This window comes from Mastomys coucha, unplaced genomic scaffold (assembly GCF_008632895.1).
Source record: "Mastomys coucha isolate ucsf_1 unplaced genomic scaffold, UCSF_Mcou_1 pScaffold15, whole genome shotgun sequence".
Classification (NCBI taxonomy): Eukaryota; Metazoa; Chordata; class Mammalia; order Rodentia; family Muridae; genus Mastomys; species Mastomys coucha.
Genome location: NW_022196897.1, coordinates 151,441,378 through 151,453,322, shown reverse-complemented (window position 1 = coordinate 151,453,322; position 11,945 = coordinate 151,441,378). Strand labels below are relative to the sequence as shown.

General features: G+C 50.5%; 1 protein-coding gene across 2 annotated transcripts in view; it reads left to right on the top strand.

The window, feature by feature from the left end:
- Slc13a3 (solute carrier family 13 member 3) overlaps positions 1–11,945 on the top strand; it is a 69,809-nt gene that overhangs the window by 50,672 nt on the left and 7,192 nt on the right. For both annotated transcript variants that reach the window (XM_031372768.1, XM_031372769.1), the window contains exon 10: positions 3,900–4,012. In XM_031372768.1, coding sequence (XP_031228628.1) covers positions 3,900–4,012 — 113 coding nt within the window. The remainder of the gene's footprint in view (positions 1–3,899; positions 4,013–11,945) is intronic.

The following is an 11,945-nucleotide window of genomic DNA, read 5'->3' as shown; positions in this document are numbered from 1 at the left end:
AAGAAAGAAGAAAGGAAGGAAGGAAGGAAGGAAGGAAGGAAGGAAGGAAGGAAGGAAGGAAGGAAGGAGGGAAGACAAAAGCTCGCAGTTCCTCAGTGGATCTTGGAAGCTGAGTGGTTTTAGTTAAGTGAATGTAAAGACAATGGCCTCAATTTGATCTCTTGGCCCACAAAGCCAATGTATTTACTTTTGGATATTTTATAGAAAACTCCTGCTCAAGGTAGGAGTTAGACACCTCAGATGCTTGAAAAGCCAGACAAACCTGAATTACGCTTAAACTGAATAGACACTGGGGGGGGGGGGGAATAACCACCTCAAGGGCCACCTAAAAGCCGTGAAGTGTTCCATTAATGTCCCCTTCCCTCAGGGTCTCGGTCCCTCAGAGTCTCTCTCCCCTCAGGGTCTCCCTCCCCTTGGGGTCTCCCTCTCCTCAGGTTCTCCTTCTCCTCAGGGTCTCCCTCCCCTCTGGATCTCCCTCCCTCAGAGTTTTTCCCCCTCTCAGAGTCTACTTCTTGTTCCCTGTTTTGAAGCCTCAGCCTGCTCCCTGGGTCTCCTTCCTGGGAGCGTCTACTTTCCCCCATCATTCGCCTTTGCATCTTCCTCCCCATCTCCTCACAGGACTCCATCTTCCTCCCCATCTCCTCACACGACTCCATCTGCCTACTCTCTCCCCACCTGTAGCACAGAGCCAAGCTCTTTGGAGTCTCACCTGTTCTCCTGGCTCTTCGGTCCCCCATCTATGCTTCCGGCCTAAGGGCTTTGGAGCATGGCCTGTTCTTCCTTGAGCAGTGTCTCCTGGGAGTCTCCTTGTAGCAACATGGCTTCCTGACAAGACTGACCTGCTGGCTCTCAGTCTAGGATCTACCCCCTGCATTCTGCAGAGGACCACTACCCCACTCTCTTTCCACCTTGCTTTGTGGCTTCCGCTAAGGCCCCTAGATCCTCTGGGCCTGGCTCCTCACTTACACAGCCAGGGTTCCTGTGGATGCCCTGCCCCTGGGGTTGGTCATTTGATAGATACGGCTTGCAAATTCTAATTTCCTCTAGAGAGAGCATTTAGATTCCGCTGAGTGACAGCTGGGAAGCATAGCTCACAGGACACATGGCTTCCCAGTCCATTGCTCTGTCACATCTTTGAAACAAAGGACCATTTCCATCCCATAAGGACTCAGCAGCCAAGGGCCGGCTCATTCCTTTTCTCAGGATTGTGATTAAATACCTGACCAGAAGCACACTGGAAAAGTTTGGATGGTTTTAATCCTCTGGAGTCACCGGGCAAGATAGTTGCAATGAAGGACTGTCTGGATGTGGTTAGTTGTGGACTTGTCTGTGGGGGATTGGATGGTCTTAGTTATGTTCATTGGTTTTGGAAGAACCAGTTTAAAAGTGGACAGAAGCACTGCTGGCTCTGGTCCTGAAGTGTTAAGGAGCAGAGAGATCGAGCGAAGCAGTGAGCTTGTGTGTGTTCATCCTCTCTCAGCCCTTGGCTCTAGGTGCCCGGCTACTTGAGTTCCTGTTGTCTCCACTCCCCGACAGTGGCGGACTGTGACCTGGAATCACGAGCTGAGCAAACCATTCCCCCCTCAGATACTTTCTGTCCGGGGGCTTTATCATAGCAACCGCATGACCGGGACTAGATTGCTTTGTCCCAGTTCGAGGGGAAACAGTCCATCATGGCGGGGAAGGCATGGTGGCAGGATCTGGAGGCCGGAGGTCACATCGTGTCAGCTGTCAGGAAGCTGAGAGAGATGAAGACAGCCCTCAATCCCCCTCCTCTTTTATATTTAATCTCAAACCCCTCCCCATGGGATGCTGCTGCCCCGCCCACACTCAGGGTGGGTTTTCCCTCTTCAGTTAAACATCTCTGGAAACACCCTCATAGACATGCCCAAAGGTGTGTTGCCACGGTGATACCAGTCAAGCTGACAATAAGACTCATCCTCACAGAATAACCATAATGGTAAGACCTCCATCCCCAGGCGTGCCTCGTCTGTTCACCCTCGCATCTGGAAATTCCACTTTCGAAGGAAGATGTCATTCTTTTTCATTGCAGAAAACCAGAACTAAACTTCCATTAAAATTTTCTGACTTTTTTTTCAAGAGAGTTAAAGAATCTAGATTTCTACATGAAATCTCCCCTAGTTTTAGATATTGCCCAATAATTCAAATCGTAAAGCCAACCCATAGGGCCATAATAGCAGCATGAAATCATTTAGTGTGAGCAGCCAGGGCCAGGGAGCCACCATGTCCCCTCTGCAGAGCAGGGTTAGGTTGGAGTCTCTGGCATTAGAGTGTGGACAGGGACAGGGACTCCAGGCATGGCCATCCTTGGGCTACCAGTTGGCTTGTACTGAAGTGACTGAGGCAGCGTTTTAGTACTGTTCCTTCATGAGGTAGGACTCATGGGGCCTTGGCAAGGGGCCACTGGGTTTCCGTGGGAAGAAGTCACCTGATAAAGATCACAGACCTAGCTATAAAGAGATAAGCTATAGAAGCCAGGCCACGTGGGTATCTTGCTCATACCGACATGGGTCTGAGTGACACTGATGTATCTCTAATTGTCAGTATTAGACTAGGGCCTTGGTAGTTGGGCACTGTGCTATGGTTGATAAGTGAATGATGATGGCAATGTTGTTGCTACTGCTGCTGGTGATGGTGATGATGGTGATGATGGTAGTGATGACGGCCAGGATAACACTTTATTTCTTCCCCACCCAACCAATCTTTCCTCCAGATGTCTGCCTGGCTTCCTCAGCTGCATCATTCAGAGCTCTTCCCAAATGCTACCTCCCCAGAGAAGCCCTCCCTGAATACACCGTCTCTCTCTGTTCTATTACTTATTTGGTTGTTCCTTATAACACATGGTATTTCCTAACACTGATGTATTTATTTATTACGTGTCTTCCCTGGGGAATGTCTGTTCTCCTGAGAAAGAGTTGGTCTCCATACACAGTCAGTGTTCGTGGCGTCAAGAAGAGCCCTGAGCACATGGTGGGCATGTGGGGTTTATTTGTCAGACAAAGAACCCAGGCTCCGTGTGACCTCCTCACACTCCTGAGTTATTCTCACAGAGGTTGAGTCACTGACCCAAGGCACCCACTTATGGAGGATGCTAACTTGGTGCCCCAAGTCTGGCTGTCACCTGCCTTTGTTTCTACACTGCAGTTTTCTCTCAAGCCCAGGGCTGGCCTGTAGAGCCTTGCCTGTCTCCCTCCAACCCCAGGGTCAGCTGTTGGCTACCCACCTACCCCACTGCAGCCACCGCTCTCCAGCACCACTTTCCAGGAACTAGCAGCCATCCCACAATGCACCGGGCTCAAGAACCCTGGTTCTATTTTTCTGTTTCCTTCCTTTCTGTTTCCTTGCCCTTTGTTTTTGGGTATGGGCATTCTAACCCAAAAGACCAAATCCACCCCTCTCCTGGGTCTACGATCCCCACAGACCCTGGTCTTGCAGCACCCCGGCCTCCTTGGCTGCAGTCTGGGACACAAAAAGCTGTACAGAGACTCTCTCAGTGGAGAGTGGGTATTCAAAACCAAAGTGCCAGAACCACTTGTCCCGGGTCCACAGTCCCCACATTCAGACACAGAGAAAAGCCTTTTATCTTGTAAATGAGAATAAAAACAGCCCTTAGCCAGGAAGGCTGGTGAGACATTTAAACAAGGCATGTGCAGAGCCTGGGGTCTAGAATATGCTTAACTATCGGAGCCTTGGAAATTATTTCCATTCTGCTCAGAATGAGGTGCTAGAGTTCTCCCTACATCTCCAAAGCAGATGTTAGAAGTAGATGTAGCTTCCTGGGGTCCCTGAAAGTCCCCGAAAAGATGAGGTTCCGGGGCTGGCATCCTCCAGCCAAGCAGCCCGAAGCCAAAGCCAATGGAGTCCTTTTCTCTACCTAGCTCCCAACTCGGAGACCGAGCCCCTGCTGAGCTGGAAGAAGGCCCAGGAGACAGTGCCCTGGAACATCATCCTTCTCCTGGGAGGGGGCTTCGCCATGGCCAAGGGCTGTGAGGTGAGAGCTGGGGTGACATGGGGGCAGTGGACCAGAGGAGGGAGGACTGGAGCCAGGGAGGAGCACGGAGGGTACGGGGAGGAAGGAGAGGGCTGCTGGGCATGGTGAGAGTGGAGGTTCTGGCCAAGCAGGAGTGGAGGCTGTGAGGTGAAAGAGCAGCTGCTGTGGGCATTGGGGGAACCAGGCTTTGCCAGGGAGAAGGGCCCCTGTGACAAGGGAGGAGCCAGGAAAAGATGGAGGCTATGGGCTTAGGAGGAATTGGGACTATGGGAAGGAAGGGGAGGCCTGGGTGTTGCAGGCCCAGGATCTATGAAGACTGTGGACCCAAAAGAAGTGGTGTTTGGGGCCTGCTGCTGAGTAGGCCTGGAGCTACGGGCCTGGAAGCTATGGCCAGTATCAGGGAGCAAGTGAGGAAATAGTCGGGCCCTGCTCCCCAGCCTGTGGGTCTCCCTTCAATGGCTGGCAGCGTAGAAAGGGGGATGCGGTTCTGAGGTCCCACAATAGACAAACACCAAGGCTAGCAGTAGTCTTGGGGTGACCCAGAGCACATGAGTCACCCACTCATGGGGTATAGGGCCCCACAAAGCTCTGAAGCAGAGCTGTTACCCCCATTCAGTGCAAGAAAGCCAGGACACAGAGGAGTGAAGCGAACTGCCTAAGGTCATGCAGCTATGGAGGTGGGATTCAAATCCAGGCAGGCTGACCCCAAAATCTGTGACCTTGACCCCAGAAACATGAATGTTAGCTGTTAAAGGCCATTCTCAATGATTTCTGCTAAACCCAGATCTGTAAAGACCAATTCCATGGCTCTCTGATTGAAGCCAGCTTTATTTTAGAGTTGAGCCTGGGACTGGCCAGCTGGTGATCTCACCCCAGGTTAAGATTTCAGTGAGTAGCTCCTCACTGGCTTTTGGGGGTCCCTTTTATGGGGAACAGTGATCATAGTATAGGTGGTCTTGGGTATTGATCAAGATACCTTGAAAATGTGGGGTTTTTTTTGTAAGGCAAAGGGTGACTGACCATGGGGTTCATGAGTTCAGACAGGCGAAGGGTGGTCACAAGATCAAAACAGGCTAAAAACATGTTTTCCTGGGCACACGAGGTTTTGGAAATAGAAACTCATTCTTGTAAGGTATGGAGACGTATTAACAACGTGGCTTCTTAACAATGTGTCTCCTTAACAACAATGTGGCTCTGGTTCCGCAGTCTCTGAGACTCTGAGCTCAGAGACAGGCTGGGACCAGGGTAGGCTCTGCCATCCAGCTAGTGAAGCTCCCAGGAGCAGTTTCAAGCTTGCCTACTTTCAGCTTCACGCTTGTTTTCCTGTAAGGTCAGAGTCAGCCGGTCCTGACACCAGCAGTACAACTGAGGCATATTTAACCCTGACCCCCAGCCCTAGGATGGAAGTAATATTTCTATCCCCATTTTACAGATAAAGTGAGGCAGTGGGTAAAAGAGTCTCCAGGAACTCTGGATAGGAGCAGGGACCCAAACTGAACTTGATTCTGAGGTCACCTCACCACACCCTCTACAGAGCTTGGATGCCAGTCTGGGGGGCTTTCCCTGACAGCTGCTGTCCTAGCTCTGCCTGCCCATCTCATTCTCTCCCAGTCTATCCAGTCCATCCTATCCCATTCCACTCCAGTCCACTGAGACCAGGACTCATGTAGCCAAGCCTGGCATCAAACTTGCTACATAGCCAAGGATGACATTGAACTCCTGATCCTCCCACCTCTGGCCCCTACCTTCCGAATTTGGGGATCACAGGCATCTGCTACCATAGCTGTTTTATGCAGTGCTAGGGATCAAACCCAGGACATCACATATCTGAGGTAGGACCTTGGCTGCTGTCCCCATTTTAAAGACAGAAGGAACCAACCACCAACTGCTAACACTGTTTGCTTAGCTGGGGGAGGGTGGCGCCAAGAGATTCCAGGCTTAGCACTTGAGGAGCAGTGCCACCTCTGGCTAAGGATGTCTCTGAAATAGGGAAGGGTGAAGTGCCTTCTCACATGGTGTATCTGGGAAGGCTTGCTGGAGGAAGTAACATGTTCTCCAGGTTTGGAGGGTCAGGCCTTGCAGTGGAACCAGATTGTCTCCATTAGAATCACAGATTGTCTTGTGTGTGACCTTGGTCAAGTTGTTATATATGCTGGGCCTCAATTTCCCCATCTGTAAAATGGGGATGGTGGGGTAGCCACCTGCTAGCATTGTCACATTAATGTTGTAAAGTGAGACAGTACCTAGGACACAGCCCAATGTGGTTTGCTATTTGGATTAGACATTACAGAAAGGGCCAGTGGAGGGGGATGGGGAGGCTCAGGCCTACACAATTCAGTGGCTGAGGTGCATTTTGCTATGGTGACTGGCACAGCCTGAGCCTGGGCAGGAGCTGCTGGAGACCCTGTGCCCTAGAGGATGCCCCAAGCTGGGGGATTGGTGGAGAGGCACTGCCTCTGGGGCTGGGATGCAGGGCCATAGTGCATGCTGGGAAGCCAGTGCTAGGCAGTCAGCCAGGGTTTACATTCAGTGAAGCCTTTGTCTACCAGCTGCCCCTCACCCCAGCCTCTGTCCCTAGGCGGCATAATCTGGTCCAGGAGCTACCAGGGAGCTTGTGACACCTCTTGGCTTCTGGACCCTGACCAGGGCTTCCCCTAGGCTCCATCAGGCTGCCCAAGGCTGGAGGATGGGTGGGCCTGGACATGTGACTTCCTCGGAAACCATAGCAGGGCTTCCTAGGGCCACCTGCTGGCGGGCAGGAACCTGGTGACACTAAACACCCTATATTCTTCAGGGCTGTCAGGGCTGGGCTGAAAGCTTCCCTGGGCCTCTACGTGGAGCCCCTGCCTCCCTCCCGGCCAGTGTACGTCAGCATATGTCAATATATGTCAGCTGTGGTCTGAGTCCTTGATCTTCAGGTCTTGACTCCTCAGAGACTGAGGCCATGTTTGTTAAAGCCTAACTCCTTGTCCCTGCTCCTCCCCGTCTTGGTACCCAGTGACTCCCAAATAACTCTGCTTGTCAGCATGGGGCCCTCTCCATCAGGAAAATATGAAGCCACCCGTCCTTCCCACCACTGTTTGGGCACCCAGGAGTGCCTGATGCTTAGTGGCGCTTGCTTTAGCCACTGTCACATTCACTGGGACAAACTCCCTGATGTGAGACACCGAAGGAAGGAAGGAAGGAAGGAAGGAAGGAAGGAAGGAAGGAAGGAAGGAAATTTACTCTGCCTTGTGGTTTGAAGATACGGTCCATGAGGGCAAGGAAGGCAGGCTGGCTAGAGCATGTGGCATCTGGTCACATTGTATCCACAGTCAGGAGGCAGAGGGATGAAGATATATGGCTCACTCTCCTTCTATGCTAGTCAAGACCCCAGCCTATGTGGAGGTGGGGGTGGGGTTCTTCTCAGTGAAATCTTTCTGGAAACATCCTCACAGACACGCCCAGAGGTGTGTTTTCATGGCGATTTCAAGGCCAATCGGGTTGAAGACTAGCCACTCCAGTGCTCAGAAAGTCTGCGTTGAGCCACGGACTAGTGTGAACATGCTAGCGCCCCCCAGAGAAGTTTCTGGATGAGAGTGGATCCCTGCCATTGCCATGAGCACATAGGGCCTCGAAGTGGCCATAGCTGCTGGCAGGTGACTGTCTAGTGTCTGCTCTCTTGCACTGGCACCTCATGCATGTAAATCACATCTTAGGTACAAATCCACCGGGCACCAGGAGGTTAAGTCAGAGGCAGTGAGTCCCAGAGGTGGACAGAGAGGTATGCTCCTGCCATCAGCCAGTTTCTTCAGGAAATCACAATGGGTTTTTCTTTTGTGACCTGTTAATGATGGTGTGAGCCTACCAAAACGGCTAAGAGTCAGAGCCCAAGCTCAGAGCGCATCTGTCAGCTCTAGTCTAGTCAGGGTTACTGTGGTTGTGATGATGAAACACCGTGACCAAAGCAGGTGGGGAGGAAAGGGTTAATTGCAACATATACTTCCAGGAATGGGCCCTCACTCACACCAGGCAGGAACCTGGAGGCGGGAGCTGGTGCAGAGGCCATGGAGGAGTGCCGCTTACTACCTAGCTCTTCATGGCTTCCTCAGCCTGCTTTCCTGTATACAGAACTCAGGACCACCAGCCTGGGGGTGGCCCCACCCACAATGGGATGGGCCCTCCCCTAGCCATCCCTAACTAAGAAAATGCCTTACAGCTTAGAAGCATTTTCTCTTTCTCTCTCTTTTTTTTAAATGTATTTATTATATGTAAGTACACTGTAGCTATTTTCAGGCACCCCAGAAGAGGGCATCAGATCTCAGTACAGATGGTTGTGAGCCACCATATGGCTGGTGGGATGTGAACTCAGAACCTTTCCAAAAGCAGTCAGTGCTCTTACGCTCTGGGTCATCTCTCCAGCCCCCGGAAGAATTTTCTCAATTGAGGTTCTCCCCTTTCAGATAATTCTAACTTGTGTCAAGTTGACATGAAACTAGCACAAGCTCTTTGTACCTCAGTTTCTTCAGCCATAAAATAGGAAAGATCTCACCACCTATTTTAGAAATAGAAATTAAATTAATGTTAGCAAAGTACTTAGGGAAACACCCAGCATGAAGGAAAACACTCTATTGCTCATCAGATTACTTAAAAAACAACAAATCCTTTTCTGTGCCCTTTTTACAGACATTAATTAATTCTCAGAGTCACTTAAAGAAGTGGAGGTACAGAGACGTGAGGTCACTTATCTAGGGTCACAGAGTTCTTATGTGCTGCGATGGTTAAATTCTCTCTCTCTCTCTCTCTCTCTCTCTCTCTCACACACACACACACACACACACACACACACACACACACACACACACCAGCCTTCTCTTTACTCAAGCTTGCTTTGTTTCTTCTAAGAATTCGTTTGCTGAGCTGAGTCTGCTGTGTGTTTCAAGGCCTTTAGAGAGATTTCCCAGGACCCCAGTGTTACATTCTTGGGGCCTTGATTAGGTTCGTTTTCTCTGCCACTCAAAGAATTAAAAGACAGGGAGGAAATTGAGCGGACAAGTAGCAGCAGGGAAAAATCTCAAAAACAGCTGACAGCAACAGAGTTAGTCGGGAAAAGAAGTTTGGGGTTTTTTTTAGGGGTGAGGAACACTCATGTATACACACACACAGAGAAAGAGAGACAGAGATGGTTTTAAGGGTCTTTAAGGCACACCCCTCCCCCTACTCAGGGTTAGCCAGTTTGGACAAAAACAGAGAAACTAACAGGCCTACCACTTTGGGGTAAACATGCCCTGGTCTGGCCTTGTACTTGTTGGCCTGGTCCATCAGCCACGGGGGTGAGGTAGGGGGTGGGGGTAGGGGGACTACTGTCAAGAGGAAAAGCTGCCAGAGCTTTTGTTTTAAGCTGTGAGGCTTTTATCTCAGGTCAGGAGGGTGAGGAAGAAATGGGGTGCCTGCCACCCTTGTTATCTATCCACTTGTAGCCCCTCTTCCTGTCTGCCTGTCTGTCCATCTCCTAGTCCCTCAGAGACTTGGGATTTTGAGCACTGGACTTGTACCATCCTTAAGAAACATGACCATGCTGGGCGGTGGTGGCACACGCCTTTAATCCCAACACATGGGAGGTAGAGGCAAGCGGATTTCTGAGTTCGAGGCCAGCCTGGTCTACAGAGTGGGTTCCAGGACAGCCAGGGCTACACAGAGAAACCCTGTCTTGAAAAACCAAAAAAAGAAAAAAGAAAAAGGAAGAAAAAAAGAAACATGGCCACACTATGCTCTCCTTGATGAGAGCCACACTATGCAGAGATGAGAGGCTCTGGCTGAAGAAAAGAGGGGGGAGGGAGACACCACCCTGATAAGCTCAGTCTCCTGTCATCCCCTTCTGCAAAGTGACCTTGGGTCTGCTGGTTACCTTTGGAATCTGACAGACACTGTGTCACCAGCTCTGAGATCCCCCCACAGGCATCGGGTGACCTCGAATGACCTCTGGCCACATAACACTCCTGGTGCCCAGACACAGTGCTAAGTGTTTTAGATCAGCTGCTTTTCTCCCTCATCACCTCTGGTCTACAGATAAGGAAACTGAGGCACAGGGAAAGTGAAGGGCTAGCTGGGAACCCAGCTAAGCACAGTCCTTAGCTCTCCCATGCTGCCTCTGGCTGCGGCTGGTCTCTGGCCTCCCTGGGAATTCTGGGGTCTGTGTTTAAGGACACCAAGCCCATGGTTCCTCGGGGATTGAAAAGGGCTGGAGCAAATCCCTCTAGTGTCCCCAGCGGAACCGCGGGGAGCTGAGAGGATGACGATGCCTTTCATTTAGGAGCCCAAGTCAAGGCGTCGGTTGGCAAGAGTCCTCTCACTCCGAGGCCAGGCCACAGGAAGCTCTTGACTGGAGACTTGCCTGGTCACTAACAGGCTCTCTGAGCAGTGCACAATGTGCCAGACCATGGCTTGAGGAAGCACCGACTGCCCTGTGCTCCCTGTAGCAAGGGCTGGCCTAGCCTCTCACAGGACTCTGCGGGTTGCAGAAAATGCCTTAATGCTACAAGGGCTTTCCTGGGGTGAGATGTGTCTAAACAGGTGTTTGTTTTGTTTCGATTTTGGTTCTTTGGTTTTGGCTTGTTAAGATAGAGACTCATACATTCCTGGTTGGCTTGAAGCTTCCTATGTAGTCAAGGCTGGCCTTGAACTCTTGATCATCCTGTTTTCTACTTTCCAAATGCTGGAATTAAAAGTGTGAGCCACCATTCCCTGCTTCTTAAGCTCTTATTACTCTGACCCTGGAAGTAACTTCTAAGGTACATCAGAGAAGCAAATGTGTTGTTCTATCTGGACAATAACTACTGTGCCCCAAAACTTTCAAGAAATCTTCTAAAGGCAGATATGGTGACCCAGGCATGCAATCCCAGCTACTCAAAAGAGTGAGGTAAGAATGTCAAAGGTTAGCCGGGAGGTGATGGCACACACCTTTAATCCCAGCACTTGGGAGGCAGAGGCAGGAGGATTTCTGAGTTCGAGGCCAGCCTGGTCTACAGAGTGAGTTCCAGGACAGCCAGAGCTACACAGAGAAACCCTGTCTTGAAAAAAAGCCAAGAGAGAGAGAGAGAGAGAGAGAGAGAGAGAGAGAGAGAGAGAGAGAGAGAGAGAGAGAAGAATGTCAAAGGTTGAAGGTAGCCTGGGCTACAGCGTGAATTCACCCGAAGTAACCAAGAAAGTGTGGCCTGCAGGTAGAGCTCGGTGGTAGAGCACCTGCCTTGTATGTGTAAAGTTCTGGATTTATATCCAGGATTGCACAGGTAAATAAATGCATTAATAAGAAATGTAGCTTCAGAATGAGCAGTGAAAGTTGCACACACCATGAGCGACCAGGCGCCAAGCACCTCTCATACATGATGATTTTATTCTCAGTGTTTGGGGTCATCCAGCTCTGCCTTGGATTAGCCCCTAAACCTACAGCTCTGCTTCCTTTCTCAGGAAGAGCCCTAAGGTGGGATGGGAAGGCCAGAGGATCCTCCTACCTCCACCTCCCAGCTACTGACATTATAGATGACCACACCCAGGTGGGCATTGCTCTTAATTAAACGGTCAGGTGACAGACCAGCTCCTCCAGAGGAAGGTGGAGATAGTAGGGAACTTTCTAGAAGTTCATATGGATTCAGGTGGGTATCTCAGTCACAGCTAGGGGACCTTTGGCAAGTCACAAGAATGTTTCCAGGAAAACAGGGGCAGGATGGTAGGGCGGAGTCAGCAGGTGCCCAGCCTTGATAATAGTGGTACTTAGAATGGTGACTAACGATACCATGTTAATACTGGCTTCTTATAGCTACAATATTGCTTAATTAGCATTGTGACAAAATTCTTTAGGGCTACTCATAAGTTATCATTAACAACATTGTGCCCCATTTGATATATCAGACATATGCTATCTCTGTTTTCTTTCCTGTTGATGTGATTAAAAAAA